The 21113-nt window shown below is 40.6% G+C and overlaps 1 protein-coding gene across 5 annotated transcripts in view; it reads right to left on the reverse strand.

Moving 5' to 3' along the window:
* Positions 1–669: 669 nt before the first annotated feature.
* The window catches only part of EFCAB2 (EF-hand calcium binding domain 2), a 40697-nt gene continuing 20253 nt past the window's right edge, over positions 670–21113 (reverse strand). For 2 of the 5 annotated variants that reach the window (XM_067555278.1, XM_067555279.1), the window contains exons 3-8: positions 14062–14251; positions 12190–12262; positions 4698–4777; positions 3691–3733; positions 3518–3584; positions 670–911 (exon numbers count right to left, since the gene is read on the reverse strand). In XM_067555278.1, coding sequence (XP_067411379.1) covers positions 796–911; positions 3518–3584; positions 3691–3733; positions 4698–4777; positions 12190–12262; positions 14062–14093 — 411 coding nt within the window. In that variant the 5' untranslated portion in view covers positions 14094–14251 and the 3' untranslated portion in view covers positions 670–795. The remainder of the gene's footprint in view (positions 912–3517; positions 3585–3690; positions 3734–4697; positions 4778–12189; positions 12263–14061; positions 14252–21113) is intronic. The other 3 variants (XM_067555277.1, XM_067555276.1, XM_067555280.1) reach the window with 2 other exon arrangements.

Consider the following 21113-nt stretch of genomic DNA (forward strand, 5'->3'; position numbering starts at 1 on the left):
TCTTCTGATATCTTTCCATTCAAAACTCAGCATAACCGTTATTTAAAAGACACACTCTTAAATAACTGAGACCTCACATTTAGGTTATGTTAAAAAGGGGTGGGCTTTTTGGGTTGTTTTTTTTTTGGTCAATTCCCATATTAACAGAAATGTTTTAATGATTTCTTTCATTACATGTAAATTAGTAGCATTATTGGATTTTCCTGCTCTGTTTAAAAATGAAGCAAAATACTTGTACTGGTGAATGAGAACCTGAAATAGAACGGATTAGTTTCATTGTCTAAGGTGAGTAAAATGCAAAAAGTAAATAACAACATAAATGTTGAAAATGAGTTGTAAAATACTTTCAATTCTAAGTGTTATTTTTAAATATAAAATGATTTTTAATATAAAATTTGATATTGATAGTATCCTTTTAAAAGCCATATTAAAGTTCCCCACTGATCTGCTTGCTTTCTTGATCTGCAACAATCTCATTTCTCCCCCTTACTTTTTCAAATGTAATTCTAAAATAATTTCTTGTTTTGTCCTGTTTGTCTTACTTATACATCTGAATTCCATGCTTTCCATCTCTCCCCTTTTCCAGCTCTTATACAATATTTCTTCAAATAACCCTTTTTCAGATATCTTAAATGTTTCTTGTGTTCAAAGATACAAAATCCAAGGAAATGTTTTCACAAATATTTTATTGGAAACAAAGTGTCAAATTCTGATCTCTGTATGTCACTGTATATCCAGACTTATTCCAAATTTACAATGGTGTAACCAAGTGGCCATTAAGTCTACAGGGTGACCTTAATTTTCATCTACTACCATCATTGTAATATAGTCTTTGTAACGAACAGTATTTGTTTCCGGATCTACAGCAGCAGACAGCATCTCCTCCATTTCTTCCTGTGTAAAAGGTTCACCTGCAAGAGGACAGAAGTGACAACAGTTTGTCCTGATACTATATATTTACTCAACCTTATCCAATAGACTTGGTGTTTGGACTCTCCCTTGCAATCTTCTTGGTACTCAGACAGAAGACAGGCAGACCCAGGACCTGATTCTTTCACTTACAACAGTTATTTGCAGTATTGTTTTAGCTGTGTTGCTTCCAGAATATGAGAGATAAGGCAGGTGATATAATATCTCTTATTAGACCAACTTCTGTTGGTGGAAGATACAAGATTTCAAGTTTCACAGTGCTCTTCTTGAGGTCTGGAAAAGATCACTTTGTGAAAAGTGTTCGCCCATGGTTGATTTAAAAAAAAAAATGATAAAAGACAAAACCACCTTATTTTATGTTGATCATTTTTCGAGAACTTCTCTGGAATGGGGAGTGATTTCAAAACAAAAGCTCTAGTCAATCAAGATGAATTCACTTCTAGACTGTATCTGCACTATCTTTTTTTCAGGAAACCTTCCTCTATTTCACTAGCATCAATGCAGCTACACTGAAATAGTAATAGTGGGACTGTTAATGTAGACAAAGAACAGTCATTTTCACCATGGCTGTACCCTGTCTACACTTGTTCTCCCACTGTTGCTACCACTGGTGGAAGAGCTGCACTGAAATTAGTGAAATGGGGAGAGATTTCCTGAAAAACATTAGCTTCTGATTGTCCAAGGAACCTTAAATCTTTCCTATATTAGCATACCACGTTTTCCAACTAGTTACGGGTACTTTGGTGGAATATTTTACGCTTTCTCCCTGCACAGGACTAGCACGCCTGTGGTGGGCAGTGCACTGTATGAGTTAAACCCCTTCCTCCAACAGTGGCTACACTAAAGATGTTTAAAACTCTTCCATTCAAAACTACCATAGTTTGTCTTCCCCACATATTCAGTCATATATCCATCTTAACACCAGAGGCAAATTATGTCGTAGATGAAAGGATGTTTTCTCTACTACTGTCCTGTTAAGGACTCTATCTTCTGTTTTCAGACATGTTGCAAGAGCTTGAGTTTACAGTCACTCCATATGCTACCAGAAAGAGTTGTCAGTAACTGTAATTCTTCAACAGTGTTGCCTCTGCATATTCACACTTGTAGGAGAGAAGCTCCTAGTGGAGCATGAAGGAAAAAGTGAATTATCGAAAGACATTCCTCCCTTACCCAAAGAAATGTTCATGTGCGCCTCAAATCCATCATAGTTTGCATCACGGCTAACTCCAGCAGTCCCAGAACCGAGACACTGAAGAAGACTCAATTACATCCCCCAGATCTGAAGTAGATCTCAGTCTATTGGCTCCCTTCCATAAAGAGGGAACACCTTGTGAAAAATTGGAGGCCCATTGGCACAGAGGGACCATCACAGTCTCCCAAGAGAGGGAAAGCCTGAAAGAAGAACCAACACTTCCAATCCACCCAGAAAATTCCTAAATCCATCGTGATGTTTCCTCTTTCTTCTCTGTGATGGTACTAAGTCCTTCTGCTCGGACACCCTCTCTGAGCCCCACAGTTGAGGGCAAAGAACAGAATCAGGACCTCCACAAATGTCAAACTCAACTGAAAACCCTGTTCCAAGGAGAGGTCAGTACATTGGAGACTCTTTCAGTGCTAAGAGAGACTCCAGCACTGAGGAAATTGTCCCGAATGTACCATCTTGTTCTTGTCTGGGAAGAGGCACTGTCCAAGTCCACAGCAGTAAGGATGTCTTGTCACTGAGAGACACAGAGATGGAGCAGGCCTCGTAGATGATGGAGCATAGTGTTCCACTGACCTTGTGTCATAAAAAAGACAAAACACCAGCACCAAAGTCTTCTGTTTTCCTGCTGCAGGGGGCTTAAGAGCTGATGGCCTACTGTGTCCCTCCAGGAGAGTAGGGCCCTGATCCCCAAGGAAAGGCTTTGGAAAGTCTGGAATAAAGTATGTTTGTCTTTTTGAGTTCAAGGCAAAAAGAGCTGGTATGCGAAACAACCATACAAGAGAGACACTTCAGGCAGTAGGTATATGCATTCAACTGGGTCTTTTGGGTTGGACATAATGCCCTTGAACCAGAATGGAGATAGTCCTGGAGGAATGATGTGAATTGGCACAGAAACTACCGAAACTATCTAGAGTTCCAAACTACAAGTTAACAGGAGATCTTTGGTTTAAAAAACAAACAAATCCATACACAGAGCATAGGTCCCTATATCTACAAAGGAAAGAAAAGAAATGAAGGAGCTGGAAACTGCACAACCTCTTGTAAACTTGACTGAAATATCTGAGGGTGCAAGATTGTGTTTACATGGGTGCTGCTTTTCTAGAAAATTCCTGAAGCTCAGTGGTATCCAGGTGCCTGTCACAAGTAGAAATATGTGGATGCCATCTCAAAGAACTGTTCATGACTATTATTAATGTAATTATTAATTTGTATTATGTTTAAAGTGCTGGAGGTGTGCATGGCATGGTATAAATAGTTAAAGAGATAGTAATGTCCTTTCCCTGCAGAAGTTGCAACTGAAAGGTTTTGTTCTGTAGCATTTACTCAAGTGAGTATTATTTTCTTAGAAAGAAGTTTTATAAGTTAATTAATAAAAATCTTTACCTTCTTCAGTCATATATTTGACTAACTCCTCTTTAGTAAGATGTCCACATTTATTCACATCTAAAACCTAAAGAAAAGGAATAAATAAAACCTTTTGGTTTTTAATCTTACTGAGTCAAGATTCAATAACTATTCTTCCCTTAATTAGATGCTTTAAATTTGTCGTTACAGACCTCAAATGCACGTAAAAGTACATCTTCTGGAATAGGCCGGTATCTGAAATAATTGAATTAGAACAATTAGTGCCATGATTTGGAGGGCTATTATGCAGTTTTGGAAACAGGACCCACAACAGTAACAAAACAATACACAATAAATCATAAACATTAAAGAAAAAGGAAAACACCAAAATGAAAATTTATTTACAAACACATTTGCTGCTTAGAAGAGTGCTGCAAGAAAACATATGCAAGGAGACAATTTAATCCAATCATCCAGAATTAACTCCCAGTGAAGTCAGTTGGAGTTTTGTATGCAAAAGAACTTTGCAGCATTGGACATAAAACTATGGGGTTCACAAAACTTTTAAGTAGTTTTTTTTAAGAATAAAAATAAGTCAATTACAAGTAATACTGTTACAATTAAGGACAAACTAAAACACATTAAGGCCATCTGTAAATGCAAAGACCACTCTGTGTCTCTGAATAGTGTATAGCCTTCTAGTTCCAGACCAGTTAACTTTTTAGACTGCTAATTATATATATTTACCGTACATGGCAGTTATGTTGCTAATACATTAATATGATGCTAATTTATGTTGTAAGAAACACGCTATGTCTACCCATAAATGAAACTCATATTTGCAAAAACCTGATGATTAAAGACCTCTATTTTGAAAAATCTCTTTAGAGACACACAAAATCAGATGAATGGGAAATTAATTCTGATTCACACTATACAAGACAAGAGAAGCAACATACTATCATAATTTACAGTGACTAAACTATGTCATATTATTTATGTGATTTTAGTGACTGTAAAACAATATTTTTTAGATTAAATCAGCTTGAACTAAAATGCTCATCACTCTCAAACTTAGGAAGATAGAGTTAAAAATAAATAAAAAATCTTTACTTTTTTCAATTAAATAAAAGTATATTTGACATCTTTGTTCAAAATCAACTACCCATTGATCTGAACCAAGCTACAACACAGAAAAAAAAATCTATTTTTCCATTACCTTCTTTCCATTAATACTTTTGTCATCATTGGAAGAAATTTTTCCAAATGAATATACCCAGTAGGTTCTTCTTCTTCTACCTGATGTTAAAATAGAAGTATAGTACATTTAAATTTTGGATGACACATTAGAAAACTAAAAAGAGAAATAGGGAACCGGTTGGCTCCTGCATTAAAATAGTACGGTTAGATCTTGACTAGTCCTAAAGCTGCCATATAGGAGAGAAGTGGTTGGATCTATAAGACCCCGCTCATCCCCAAGTGGCAATACGCAAAGTGGGCGAGTAGGGGCAGAACTGGCCAAGTACAGAGAAGATGTAAATTGCATTCCACTCCATGTATCAAGAATGGAAGTAAGCTGCACTTTCTGTCACCCCATATTGTAGAGCAATAGGGGACTCTGAGTCACAATTCCTTCCCATGGCTCCTTGTTGGGTGGCACGGTTACACCTCACCCCATATGCAGGACTGAGCAGAAAGGCTTAATCTAGCCTATAATAAATAAATAGTAACAATACATTATATATATAGTACTTCTCATCTTCAAAATGCTTTACAAACATTAACTCTCACAACACTCCTTTGTATTATTATATCCATATCGTAGACAAAGAAACTGAGGGTTTGGCTACATAGGGACACTCAGGAAAATTAAGGCAGATGAACTAAAGGTGTGAAATTAATGCATGTAACTTAAAGTGTGTTTAACCCCCTGAATGGATGCTCTCACCCAGGAAAGAAGTGGCCTTCCTTTGCTAGTGACCAACATTGATTTGTCTTTCTTTTCTTGAGCATTCCCATACAGACGTGACTGGAGGCAGAGAGATTAAGGCTATACTGATGATTTGTTCCAGTTTGGGCTATCAGTGGCCAGCCACTGACATAGGTACCTACACCCAATCAGACCCCTAGTGTAGGTAAGGAAAGCTATCACTTGCACTGGTGGAATTTATCTCTACTTGAAACCAGCGTAAGCTCTACCAGTGCAATCGCTGCTTATTTTATCTATACTAGAAGATTACATTGGTGGCTGGCCATTGATTGCTGAAATCGTGACAAGTCCCTAATGTAGGCAAGACCTTTACATGATTTGCCAAAAGACACAGGATGAGTTAGTGTCTGAACTAGATTTAGAACTCAGGTTCCCAGTCCTGTACTCAAAACCACAGCTTTGTTTTATATACTCTATAAATCACAATTACATATTGCTCTTAGTAATAACTTTTTGAATTTTGTTGGAATATGCACCATGGAATTTGACACCAGCGAACACAACCACAGAAACCCAGTCTGATTTAGAATCCAACACAGTATGGCTCTTTTTATGCATATCAGGCTATTTACCGGGAATTGTACAGTTTCTAAGCCCCTTCTTTGAAATCCCAGGAGAAAATTGGTAGGTTGGAAGACCGAGTTTGCTATTAGGAAAGAAAAAGTCCATAAAATGATTCATTTGAGCAATATACTGAAAACATATAGACTCATTACTAACCAGGGCCCCAGTCCCTCAAAGACTAATGCAGGTGCTTAACGTTAAGCACATAAATAGTCCCATTAATTTCAATAGGACAACTCACATGTTTAATGCTAAGCATATATGTAACTCTTTTATAGGAGTTGTTTTTATTCAAACAACAGCTATTTTAGAAGTGTTTATCTTGTGCTTACCATATTGAATTGCACAGACCTCTAAATATTCTTCGCCCAGAAAGTTTATATACACATCCATTTAACAATTAAGAGTAATAAATGTGTCTTCTGAATTTCAAATAAACTGTGAACTGTTTTAGCTCCCATTTAACTTACTACAAGAATCCACATTAAAAGCCAGACTACCAGTGGGCTTAACTGATTATGCTAGGTGAATATTAAATGGTAAACATCTGAGAATTTGAAACTATTCAGAAAGAATTACTGAACATTACAGATAAGAACTGGGTTTTGTTCTCAAGAGTTTAAGGCAGAAAATCTAGTATCTAACCAAGGCTATGTCTACTACGCTACAAACTAGGGGATAGGATGCCCCTGCTCGTGTACACATATTTTGCTAGCTCTCATGGAGCTAGTGAGAGTATAAATAGCAGTGCCACTTCAGTAGCATGGAGCAGTGGTAGCAGAGGTACAGCTTAGCTGTGCCAAATACATACCCACTGGTGTCAGGAGGGTTTGTACTCAGCACCGCTAAGCCACACCCTCCACTGTCATTGCCTGTACTACTGCGACTACACTACTATTTATACTAGCGCTAGCTTGATGAGAGCTAGCATGGGTATGTGTGCATGAGCACTGAGCAGGAGAATCGTACCCCCAGCTCATAATGTAGACATAGCCCAAGAGAGTGTTCCAAAGAGTGTGCAATAATAGACTTTTTGCTTTTTAATTTAACTTTTTCTAAGCAATTTATGTAAGTTTTTTTTTATAACTCACTTATCTCCAGAGCATCTGAGTGAAATACTTGTGATCAAATAAAAAAATTAAAGGAAGAAACTATATCCCCAGGCAAGACAAAGGACAGCTACAGTAGGAGCTTTGAACGACTCAATATTGCCCTCTAATGGTTAGAGCTAATTGGTGCAAAATACTCAGTGACTGATACTAAGTTATCAGACAAAGTGTTTTTAAGGATACCGCATACGCTCTCCCTAAAGACTGAATGATTGTTTCCAGATATTTTACAGCCAGTGCTGTCAAGGGAGAGGCCAAAGTGGTAGACACTCTCAGTTCAAGGCAGTCTAAAACAAACAAAATGGTGGGGAAAATGGCAAAATACCACAAGCCACATAAATACCACATAAACAAGGAAAAGGCTTTTCTTACCAAACAAGTATATTAATGAAAAATTTTCTACATATTGTAGAAAAGACTACAGGGACTTCTAGCAGGGAGCTCACTGCATTCCTACACTTCCATAGTAGTCAAACAGCATGAGCAAAAAGAGTTCCTAATTGTTCAGGAACATGTCTGTGATAGGAGCATTCTGGGCTACATTGTGCCAGCCTCTGTATGGGCACAGAGCAATGGGCTTTAAACCTTCCCCAAATGGGGGCAAGACACACACTCAGTCCTTGCACTCTGAGCAGGCAAGAATGGATGAAGTCTAGCACAGGTAGTGGATCTAAATTCCTCACAATGAGACAAGAAAGATTGGGGCAAGGAGGCTCCTGCTGCCCTTTTCTGCATGATCAGTGAAGATGGGCCATAGGAGGAAACAGCACATGCAGCACTCCATTAAAGGATATAGCAGCAGCTGCTGCTGTGTGTTATCTCTGTGCTCTAAGAGGCATTCTGTGTCAGGCACAATGTCTTCAGGAGCAGCCACCAATGCTTAGTCCAGGTGGCCAAATCACAGCTCACGAGCCACATGCGGCTCATTTACACTTAAAGAGCGGCTCATGGAGTCCCTCACGCCTCCCCTCCCCTTTCTCTGCCTACCAGAGAGGGGTGGGGAGAGCTCAGGGTTTCTGCACTGCAGTGGAGTGGTGGGGCTAGAGGCTTCTGCCCTGCAGGGAGGGGGGTGTGGCTAAAGGCTTTAGCCCTGTGGGGTGTCACAGGAGATGCCGCCCCATGGAGTAGGTTGTAAACTGAAGGCTCTCAAACTTCTGAAGATTATTGTATACAGCTCAGAGGATCAGTATATTTGGCCACTCCTGGCATAGTGGTCTACATCCACCACCCCTTCAATCCAGACAGTGTCTTGACACTACAATTTTGGCCTCTGTATACTGTGCATTATAGCAGAGAATCTTTTGCTAGAAAATGAAGCTGTTCTATACATCTCTCTGAATAAAACTGTCATTACAGGATTGCGTATTTTAATGATGAATCCACTGCAAAGATGCAATAAAATGGATGGCAAAAATTAATTTCCCTCTCATGAAATAACAGTCAATAAACTGAACTATTTCATGCTTCACAAATATTGAGACAATGTCTGTAGGCAGGGTGTTTTAATGAAGCACCTATGTTCCAATGGGCTGTAGGTCAGGAAACCAAAGAGACAGAAGAAGAAATGTGGTAACTATTTATAGCAAACATACAAAGACATCTTATATTATACATTAAGTAAGGTCCCAAAGGGCACATAAAGATTATACAGCAAATAAATCACATTTAAGAGCAAAAACCATTAGGCCTGATCCTGTCAGGTGCTGAGCATTCTCAGTTCCCACTTACTTCAATGGGATTTGCAGCTACTCATCATAGGGCTAAATGTGGTCCTAATTTTCAGACTGGGAAGAAAAAGGCATTAATAGCAAATAGCCTCTTCAGAACCCACAACATAAGGAAAGCATGCGTATGTGACTTATAAAGTAAAGTATTAGCTATTACTTCTGGATTTGTCTCTCTTTGTAGGTTTACTGTTTGCATTGTATCCCAATAAAGCATTTCCTCGTAAAAGAAATGTTTCATCACTGATAATGGACACATTACTGTGAGGTGATGAGCAACCTCACTCCCACTGACCTCAGAGTGAGGGAAACACCCACCAATTCATTTCCACTGAAGGCCCTGAGGTGTCTTGGGTTTTTCTCTACTCTAAAATGCAGAAAGACTGAAAATAGGTTCTATCTTTAACATTGTAAAGGTGGTATTGAGAGGCCAAATAAATGCATTTGCTTTAGGTCATTCAAGTTTTGCAGATGTTTATCTTCATCTTATCCGTCTTTGTGTTCACTCCTATCTTAAAATTCCTTTTCCACTAAAATTTTGTCATCTTCTCTGTATTTTTTGCTCTCTTTATGGGGGCTGTAACAGTAATAGCTACTGCAGGATGAAACACTTAAAGCATTTTTATACCCATCTATCTATTTTAGGTACTTCTATGACCTCCATTACCACAGTATCTGAACACTACACAGTATTTAGTGTAATTACACTCACACTACCACTGTGAGATAGGCCAGTAGTATTTTCCCCATTTTACAGATGGAAAACCAAGTGATTTGCTCGAAGTCAGATAGGAAGTCTATGGTGGAAAAGGTTTGGAACCAAGGTCTCCAGGGTCCCAGGTTAGTGTATTGGGACACTGGACCATCTTTTCCCCATCCCCTTCCATTTCCATTTTGCAAATCTTGGGCCAGGCGGGGAGATTTTCTTTTAATGGTAAACAATAATCCATATGTTGGGTTTTTTTAATGTATTATTTATATTCTGGAGTATAATTTCTCTTTTCTCAGACCTTCTTCTACTTCTTGGTTGAAGATAGGAGTTGGTGCATTCTGCTGAAAAGGGGAGCAAAATCACAGCATGCAGAGAGGAACAAGTAAGTCGCCTTTCTTTTTTGCTGGTTCCTCGGACTTTCTCCTCATCTAAAGAGCTGACTCAGCTGAGCCAGGGAGGGCAACCACTGCTAATTGAGAATGCAGAGGGGATGGAATTAGCATATGCATAAGAGGCAAGGATGGCAAAACCTTTTTGGGGGAATCAACCTCTAGCATCATAACATGTGTGGGTGATATACCTCAGGCTACGTCCAAGAGGAGAAAACCTCCCAAATCAAGGGATCTTTCATTCCCCCAAGGCAACATTTCAAATTAGTATCACTTGCAAAGAGAAGAGGAGGTAGAGGTGGTGGGAAATATTTATTTCTGCTGCTGTGTCCCACACTCTGACCCTGCCCTATGTACCATCACTGTGGTGCTTCCAACCTCCTACTAGGAAGTGGAAGTAGAGTAGGGACTGAGGAGAAAAGTTACAGTCTAAAATCAAAGTGTTCAAATAAAAAGCAATTAAAAACCATTGGGTTGGTATTTACCAGTAGAACTTCCCTGCCCCCTTCACACAATTAGAGGAGTGGGAATTCAGATTTACAGGATGAAGGGAATGAGCAAGAAAAGATCACTGATCAGTTACTGTGCCCCTTCAAAAGAAAGCTTAGAACATTCACACTCAGAAGGACTGGAGTTTCTGGAACTTTCTAGAAAGCCATGTCTATTGGGGCTGCAAAAGCATTACCTCATGACACTGAACATTCAGGACTCAGGTGATATACAGAGGTGCAGCTTCCAACTATCTCAGTTTTTTCTTGTCTGCAGCAGAGAAACTAAGTTGCAGGTTCAGACTACTGCCTGAACACTGAAAATCTCTTTTGTAAGTAGCTAAACTGCGGGGTATTACCCCCTTTAAACCGGAATTCAGACTTGTGGGATGCAATTTTTAGTTTCAAAGTCTATTTGGACCAAATTCTGCTGAGTTACACTAGTACAACTCCATTAATTTAGGAAAAAAACAAACCCTTTTAAATGTTATATTTAAGAATAAGGACTGCATAGCAACTTTAGGAGAAAACAATCCCAGGGGAAAGAATTAAGACCTAAACTGAATCAGGAAAAAAAGGGACAATATAGAAGGAATGAGGCGGTTGAGCCATATAATATTGGTAACGGTACAGAAGTTCAGTGTGCTGATGCATTATCAGGATCAACATAATCAAGTTTGTACCCTAATACAGTAAACTGGTTTAATAATCCTAATGTATCTAATTTTCATGCTGTTCAAATAATTGTGAGCTAGCATTACAGAAAAGGTAATACAATGTTTAAAAGCCCATTAAAACTAACATTAAAGTTATTACAAACCCACAAAATAGGGGAAATTGCCATTAAGGGTATAATCATATCCTTAGCTCCCCCCATTATGTTGAACTGCTGAAACAAAGGAGGCCCCATTGACGTAGACTAAATAATGCATCAGATGTGTTGCAATATGCAGGAATCACAGGGGACAAATGAAGACTATATGGCTGGGCTTCTCTCAGAAGCTTTTTGAGATTAAAATCACACCTTTAATGCTATTTCATGAGCTAATTGGTATTACTTGTTCATTCTATTTACCTGACTGTGTCAAGAAGCTAACATAGTTGGGGTTTGTGTAACCTAATCAGTTTGGAACTCACTTTTTTTATTTTTCATCAGCAAAGGAATGTTTTTCCTTGGTTCTTGACAAAGAACTCCCCCTCCTCGTGGCTTGTGTCACAGTAACCTTCCTTGGCAGAAGACAGAGGGTAAGTCCACACAGCATTTTGGAGCAAGCCTCTCAGCCCAGCTTGACAGACTTGGGTTAGTAAGCCTTAGACTAGTTCTCCAAAAATAGCTGTATAGGCAGCACTTTGAAGTCCAGTTTGGTTGGAGCTCAGGCTTTGAAACCTGGGGGGTAAGGGGGCTTCAGACTCCAAGCTTCAGCTTGAGTTGTAACTTCAAAGCGCTATCTACACAGCTATTTTTAGAGCATTCGTGAGAGTCCCACTAGCCCAAGTCTGTCAACCCAGGCTGGAAGCACTCCAAAATGCGGCGTAGACATACCTGGAGAGACTCCCATATCAGCCTCAGGGGTTGCTTCAGGGCAATCTGAGGGACACCCTTGTTGAGTGAACTGCCTCCATAACATTTCCAGCCTCTGGAAAATATGCTCAGGTCTCCCGCAGAGCAATGAAAAAATTATAACTTTTGTGTTGTTTGTGTTAAGATTGAGGAAAAAATTACAAACGAGCTTACCTCTGCGAGCATATCATGTAGTTCTCCTTCACTTGGGCAGCATCCTAATGACCTGATGATTGTACCAATCTCTCTGAAAAAGAAAACATTTTTGTCAGTAAACCTAGAGTACAAAAGTGCCTATGGCAGAAACAACTGTCAACCCAGAGCAAGCATAGGAATTGATTTAAAAAAAAAACAAAACAAAAGAGACATGAACCACCTTCAACAAACTTCTTCCAATTTTGAAAAATTTGTGAATAAAAACAAATATATATATCCATATATCTTTGCACTTCCCAGTTGCATCTTAGGCCTTATCTATATTAAAAATGCTTTGCCAGTATAGTGATACTGGTATCGCTATACTGGCAGAGCCCCCCAGCGTAAGCAAACGGAGGGTGTTTTTCAGTCAGCATATTAACACTACCTCCCCAAACAACATTAGCTATGCCAACAGAATAAGGTCTCTGTTGGCATAGCTGCACCTACACAGGAGGTTTTTGCTGGCATAGCTATGTCAACTAGGGTGTGTGATTTTTTTCACACCCTGACCAACATAGCTATGCTGACAAAACTTTGTAGTGCAGACCTGGCCTGAGATCAGAAGCAAAAGGGAATGCTGAAAAAAGAGATTTGTCTTGGTATTTCTGGTGTCATCAAAACCAGGAAATACAGGAACTTTTATGTGTTTCTTGCACTTTTTCCAGTCCAATTCTAAAGCAAAGAAGTTCAGATCACCTTGCATAAGCATCCTACAGCATGGATGTTTATCTAAATCAAACTTTTGAGGTTCACCCATCACTGCCAGTGCATCTAACAGACAATTAAGTTAAGTTGTAGAGGTAAGAATCAAACAACACTTACAAAACAATCACGATATTACAGTAACACCCAATATGTGCTAGGCACCATATAGGTATAGAGAGAGACAGTCCCTGACCTGAATAGCTTACATTCAAATTGCACACATGATGAAAAGAGCTACAACAGCAGATGGGAAATAGAAGAGTGGGTAGCCAAGGATTGTAAAAATAAGGCCACATATGTTGTTTTAGGTGTTCAGGATAAAAAGAAGCTAAATGCCAGATTCTAGTGTTGGCATAGGGTAAAGAAGCTTTAAAGGCCCCAGTTGAAACACTATCTTGCCCTGCCAGCCTCCCCCTCCCACTTGGTGCACCACCTTTGGCTTCTGCCAGTGTAGTTTCTAGTACAAAGAAGTGATAGTGAATCTAAGCATGATGCTCATCTACTTGATGAATGAGAGTTAGTGAATCTGATCTTAATGCTCACCTTGTTAATCTGAGTTTATATTGTAGTTGAAATATAATCCTACTTTAATATTTATCAAATAAAGTATAATATTTTGTAGGACAAACTTTGAAAAAAATCACAAATAAACCTCTGTAATTTATATTGTGAGAAGAAGAGCAGAACATCTTCTAGTGTAAATCTAGTTTCTTACTAGCTTTTTACATGTATGCTTAAAGGTCAGGTAATATATTGGTGTCGGCTTTGTGCAAGAGGTTAAAAACTCTCCTTCCCTTCAAGAGTAGCTGATGTTCCAAGAGATAATATTCATAATACTCCTATGATCATGGTTAAGAATTGTGCTGTACTGCCACCATCTGACACAACATAATTACCTATTATTATTAATGTGATAAAATCCTGAGATAAGAAGAATAACATTTATGAATCAGGAAAGGATGAGACAAGAAACACTCAACGATTTTTATAGGGTAACAATTTTGACCTGAAGTAGTGAGTTTGTTGCAGTTAATAGACTTTCTAACTTTCCCTTCCACAACTTACGGTTTATCATCTCAAGAAAGAAACTGTCAAAGAAAATTTTATTCACAGCATTTCCCTCAAAATACATATCCAACATACAATACACACTGAGACCACTGTCCAATGGTCATACTGGCCAGCACTGTCTCATCGTTTCTTTATCTGTCTGTATCCATCTGTTGTTTCATCTTATACTCAGCTTGTAAGCAACTTGGGAGAGAGACTGGTATTTTTCGTGTGCACTGGCTATCGCAATGGGGTCCTGCTCGGTAATCCAGCTTCCTAGGTACTACAGTAATACAAAAAAAAAAAAAAAAAAAAAAAGATAGACGCAAATAGCTAAAATGAGCACCTGGTAGATAGAAATATCAAAAGAAAAAAGACGACTAATTTAAGAGCCAAGCTAGGAAAGACATCACGATGTGAGCTCATTTCCCCATTGGAATTCAAAATGAAAGGGCACACTTTTCTCAAATACTTCTACAGAAGCATAAGTAGCTACTAAGTTGTGCATGGAGACATATCCTATCATTCTGCACATCAAATGAAAAGTTATTTCATTTGATATCTGAGGAATAACCAGAATTTCCTAAACTTGGAGATCTTAGTAAGTGAGGATTGCTGAAAAACTATTGATTTAGATCATCAGAATATTAAAAAATTCAACAAAGACTGTGCAGACAACATAAATAGATTACTTAGTTCCGTAACTTATTCCCTAGCTCTAGATCAAAGAGTAATACAAACTAAAAACATTTTTAGATGGCTATATCCAATAAACATTGGGTAAATGCATGACCAAAAAAAAAGTCCACAATCACTCTCATTATTGCCCTGACGCTACAAATATTTTTAAAATATGTAGTATGTGAAAGCAATGGAAAATATTCACTTACAGATAAGGATGGATGAGAGTTTCTGCAGCATCAGGACATGTTTCTTTCAAAATAAAGTCTTAAAATAGACACCTTTGGATTCATGAGAGATTATTTTCAAATGATCTGCACAGATTTCTTTTTTTAAATTGGGTTTATGCCCTCTCCCCTCACCTTCCCCCCACTTTTTTTTAGTTTGTATAAAAGGTTAGAACATTTATAAGGATTTTTCTTTATTTGGTTTTGCTTTATAAATATCAGGAATATCAAGTCTTCTCCTTAGTTTTACTGTAAAGCTTGAGGGGTGATTCTTTAGAGATGCATACTGTGAGCCCCTCATCCCTTAACTGGACAGGTGGAGGTGCTGAATCTTTCAAAAAAAAAAACAAAAAAACATTTTTCTCCAGTGTTTATTGGACACTGACATTAAACAGAGGTGAAAAAAGGGGGTTTTAAACAATCTGAATAAAAATCTCTTCCACTATCAATTTCAATCTTTCAGTCTTCAGTCTCTTGTGATGTCAATTTCTTTAGCTCTCCAGTCACCCTTGGCTGTGTTTACACTGGAGAACTGAACTTCTGGTAACTGAACTGATGAGATTCCACTAGTGAAAACAACTATTCAGTGCATCCACACTAGTGAAAACATGAAAAGAATAATGAAAACACAACAAAATAAATGTTAACGACAATGGCCTATAGCTATCTCTGAAGTCTCTTCTCTGAAACTCAATCCTGTGTTTATTATATAAAACAATATATATGTTAAAAGAATGTAAGGTTGCAAAGCCAAGCATTCAAAAGTTAGGGAATGCACAATTAAGGTTAATTGTATACCCTTTAGTTGACTGCCTTGTGTGTATGCATTATGCTACACTCTTTAATTACCTGATCACATTCCATTTTTAGCACCACTATCCTGTCTCATTCAGGGCACGGGATGGACAATGCTCATTGAAAGAGGAGCTATTCAATACTTTGTTTTGTCATCATTGTTCCATGCATGAACCCCATACCTTATTCACTCCACACTATTCAAACCCTGCTCTGAAAATATATTTATTTCCTCATGAGCTTTTCAATGGAGCTCATCACGGTAGTATCTGAGAGCTTCACATATATTAATGAATTTTCACAAACACCCCTGGTGAAGTGAAGCGGGTGACATTATCCCCATTTTACAGAAAGATTAAGGTCAAAAGTGTCTATTAATTTTGAGAAATCTAGCACCTGATTTTTCATAATATTTAGCATTATATATTTATATATTCAAAGCACAGTTCCCCCCCATTAATTTCAGTTGCAGTAGTGAGTGCTCAGCACTTCTGCAAATCAGACCTCAGGATCTCATGTTTGGCACCAAGAAAATGAAGAACACAATTAGGGACCACCTGTGAAAAAGTTTGGCTTCAGTGACTTGTTCAACATCATTTAGGAACTCTGTGGTAGAGGAAGGGATAAACTCCAACTCTCCAAGGTGGCAATCAGCTGCCTTAACCAAGAAACCAGATTATTCTCTCTCTTCCTGGAACCTCCCATCTCAACCACTACACACTTTCCAACTTCTGCAACAAATGATGCACGGGTCCTACAGACTCCTTCATTACACAATCCTAGTTCACCCCCAAACCAGGTCCATCCTGTACAGTGAACGAGATATGGGTCCTGTGGGAAAAATAGTGTGTGATCATCTAATTCAAGACTGTAGCATAATGCACACATACAAGGGAGCCAAATTTGGGTTAAATATTTTCTAAACTTTTAAACTGTTTAATTTGCAACCTTAGTGGCCTTTTAACAGTTTTGTATGTGTAACTTTCTAGGGTGTTAAAAACGCAACTTAAAAACTGGAAGTTCCATCTGTGACTTCATATTGACACCCACGTGGATCATCAGCAAGGTTGGACCCTTTAGATCAGCACAGCACAGACATTTGCCACTTGAGCAAATGAAGAAACTAACTGCAGTAATAAGTTGACACCCTCTACACAGACTAACACCAGGGGAGGAGGAAACACACACTTTGACAGTGGATTTCACAGATATTTGCTGACAGCAGGAAGACAGTTTCTAGCCTTCCGTAACTGTTGTTCTTTGAGATATGTTGCTCATGTCCATTTCATGCTAGGTGCGTGCCTGCCCATGTGCAAGGCTGTCAGAGATCTTTTTGAATTACTGGTATCCATAGGGCTGGCTGTGGCACACCTGGAACTGCCGTGCTCATGCCACGGTATATAAGGCATCACTGGCCCAATGACGCCTGATTTCCTTCTTGCCATCAACTCCAACGGCGGGGATGGAGGGCAGGTCATGGAATAGACATAAGCAACACATCTCAAAGAACAAGAGTTACAGAAGTTTAATAATTGTCTTTTCTTCTTCGAGTGCTTGCTCGTGAATTCCATGCTAGGTGACTCACAAGCAGTATCCCTTGAGGCGACCTCAGAGTTATGGAAGTGCTGTATGCAATACTGCCTTACGAAGCTGCCATTATCTCGGACCTGCTGGGTGATAGCATCATGGGAAGTAAAAGCATGTACTGTAGACCACGTCATAGCCCTGCAGATATCTTGGATAAGCACTTGTGCCAGGAAGGCAGCTGATGAGGCCTGTGCCCTAGTCGAGTGAGCTGTTACAGTTGCTGGCAGAGGCACATTTGCTTGTTTAAAACAGAATTTTATGCATGCGGATATCCACAAGGAGATGCTCTGTGAGGAGACTGGAAGGCCTTTCATCCTTTCTGCCACTCCTATGAACAGCTGTGTTGACCTACAGAAGAGTTTAGTCCTTTCGATATAGAAGGCCAAGACATATTTGACATCTAGGATGTTCATCCTTTGTTCTTCGTTGGATCTATATGGCTTGGGAAAAAACACTGGTAAGAATGTATCTTGGTTGATGTGAAATTGCTACACTACTTTTGGTAAGAAGGCAGGCTGGGGTGGCAGGTGCACCTTATCTTTATAAAACACTGTGTAGGGTGGCCCCAAGATTAGGACCCTGATCTCGGAAACCCTTCATGCTGAGGTGATTGCAACCAGGAAGGAAAGTCTCCATGAGGGTAGCAGTAGTGAGCAGATTGCCATTGGTTCAAAGGGGAGCCCCGTAAGCCTTGAGAGGACTAGGTTCAGGTCCCACTGGGAGGTGGGATCCCTGACTTGTAAGTATAGCTTTTTTCAGGCCCTTCAAGCATCTGCCAGTGATGACGTGAGCAAAAACTGATTTATTCTGGATTGGGGGATGGAAGGCCAAAGGAGCTGCCAAGGGCATTTTAATCAATAAGAGGGCTAGGCCTTGGTGCTTGAAGTGCAGCAGGTAGTCCAAGACTGACTACTGAGGCCTGGAATGGGGCAAGATTCTGGTCTAGTACGCAACTGGAAAACCTCTTCCAAGCATCCGAGGTCCTGAGACAGCAGGTCTGGCCATAGAGGTAGTTCCAAAGGGGTTGTTGTTGAGAGCTCCAGCAACATGCCAAACCAGTGTTGCCTCAGCCAGGTCGGCCTCAGTGTTGCCTCAGCCTGTGCTGACTGATCTTCAGTCAGACTCTGTGGACCAGTACTATTGGAGGGAAGGCATACATCAGCACTCCTTCCCATGAGAGCAGTAAGGCATCCGACAGGGAGCCTCTGGTGAGCCCTTGGATGGAGCAGAATAGGTGGCATTTCCTGTTCTGCCTGGACACGAATAGGTCCTCTTGGGGAGTCCCCCAAATCTGGGAGATCATGCTGGCTACCTCCAGGTGAAGAGACCACTCATGGTGAGATGAGAAAGATCAGCTGAGGCTATCTGCCAGCTCTTGAGAGATTTGAGAGATTTGATGCTACGACATAGCTGACATTCTGAATGCAGAAGTTTCAGCAACAGATGGCTTCCTGACAAAGATAATGATTGGGCACCACCCTATCTGTTTATGCAGTACATCGCGTTGGTATTGTCTGTCAGAATCTGAAACATCCTGCCCTCCAGAGAGGGAAGGAATACTTGACAAGCGAGCCAGATCGCTCTGAGCTCCCTGTCATTTATACGGAGAGCACAGTCCTCCTACGAATAAAGGTTGCATGCTGAGGTTGTTGAAGTGTGCCCCCAATCCAAGCTCTAAGGCATTAGAAACTAGTGTTGCTGTAGTACGAAGTGGGGGTTCGTCCACCATGTGAGGGATGACCAGATTGACTGCAGAACTGTGATCACGTGATCTAGCTTCTGTCTATTGGGCCTGAAGACTGAAGCTAACCAAGCCTGCAGGGGACGCAGCCAAAGATGAGCAAGCTGAACTACATAAATGCACACTGCCATGTAGCCTAACAGTCTGAGGCAGTCGTGACCAGGTGGGATTGAATGCTCATTATCAGGCTTGACATTGCTGGAACCTGGACTCCAGGAGGAAAGCCGTGGCTTGCATAGAGTCGAGAATGGCCCTGATTAACTCTATGCATTGAACTGGAGACAGAGTCAACTTTTGTTGACTAGTAGACCTAGACTCTGGTAGATGGATCTTACTAGATTGAGGCTGTGTTGGACTTGAGCCCACAACCTGCCAGTCGTCTAGATGAGGGTAAATTTTTATGCCATGGTGCCTTAGGTGCATGACTACTATTGCTATACATTTTGTGAAGACTCTCAGAGCAGAAAAAAGCCAAAGGGTAGTGCCGTAAATTGATAGTGGCCACCGCTTACTATGAAGCGCAGGAATCTCCTTTGTCCTTCTAAAATTGAAATGTGAAAGTATGCATCTTTCAAATCGAAGGCGGCGTACTAGTCCCCTGGATCCAAAGACGAAATGATAGCGGCTAGTGAGACCATGAGAAACTTCAACTTCTTGAGGTATTTGTTGAGGCAATGCAGATCCAGGATGAGTCTGAGGCCCCCCTTGGTTTTCAATATGAGAAAATAATGAGAGTAAAACCCTTTCCCTCTCCTATCTAGAGGAACTTCCTCTATCATCCCTCCCCACAGAAGGGTTCTCACCTCCTGCATGAGGAGTTGCTCATCAGAGGGGTCCCTGAAGAGGGACAGGGAGGGAAGGTGGAAGGGGGGGGACTCAAGAGAACTGAAGGGTATAGCCCTCTGAGATGGTACTGAGGACCCAGCAGTCCGATGTGATACAGGCCGATGACAGGAGGAAAGGGAATAAATGCTTCAGAAATAAATGGGGAGGGGTTGCATAAGTGGGGGGTACAGATTCTGTGGCTAGCCTGGAATGTCATCCTTAGGCACACCCTCAAAATGCTTGCTGCAAGCCCCTCTGATGTCACGCAGGGCCCAATTGGGCAGCTGGGGAGGAGAAGGAGTGGCAACGACCTTTGAACCCTTTGTCCTTATCCCTCCTCCTATAGGATCCCTGACGTGGTTGGCCTGAGTATCAAAAAGACTGAGGTGGCCAAAATTGTCTTCTGGAACTCTGCGGTGTGTACAGGCCGAGGGAACGCAGCGTAGCCCTAGAGTCTTTTAAGCTGTGAAGGCTATTATCAGTCTGTTCCGAAAATCACACATTTCCCTAGAATGGCAGGTCCTGAATAGACTGCTGCACCTCGTGCAAGAGCCCAGAGGATTGTAGCCACATGCATCGACATATGGACACCACCGAAGCCATCGACCTTGCCGCAGAATCACCCACATCAAGTGCATCTGGAGGGAGGCTCTGGCCACTGACTTGCCCTCCTCCAGGATAGATGTGAACTCCTGCTTCACATCCTGTGACAGGGAGTCCTAAAATTTGGCCCCCGAGTCTCAAAGATTATAATTATATCTCCCCAGCAATGCTAGCTGGTTTCCTAATTGGATGCAAGCCATGAAGTAAACTTTCTCCCATATAAGTCCAGTTTCTTGGCCTCCTTATTCTTGGGTGTCGAACTTGCCTGCCCCTGTCTGTCCTGTTCATTGGCTGCAGCCACTACTAAAGATCCTGGTGGGGGGTGGGAGAACAGGTACTCATATTCCTTGGCTGGGACATAATATTTTTTGTCCGCTCACGTGGAGATGGGTGGCAAAGAGGAGGGCATCTGCCATAGGGCTTTGACTACCTTTAATACTCCCTTATGGACCGGCAGAGCAATCCACTGCAGCCAGGATGTCGAACGGGCCATCTGGAGGCTCTGCCAGCTCCTCCATCTCCAGTCCTAAGCTAGGCACCATCCTTTTGATGAGCTGCTGGTGAGCCCTAAAATTGTCTGTTGGTAACGGCAGGGCAGGACTTGTGACAGCCTCATCCGGGGATGAGGATAATGATGGTACTATTAGTGGGATGGACAAGGACTCCCCTTCCTCCAAGGGGAATTC

Source organism: Emydura macquarii, unplaced genomic scaffold (genome assembly GCF_026122565.2).
Source record: "Emydura macquarii macquarii isolate MOO-44397 ecotype Brisbane River unplaced genomic scaffold, CSIRO-AGI_Emac_v2 contig_1597, whole genome shotgun sequence".
Classification (NCBI taxonomy): Eukaryota; Metazoa; Chordata; order Testudines; family Chelidae; genus Emydura; species Emydura macquarii.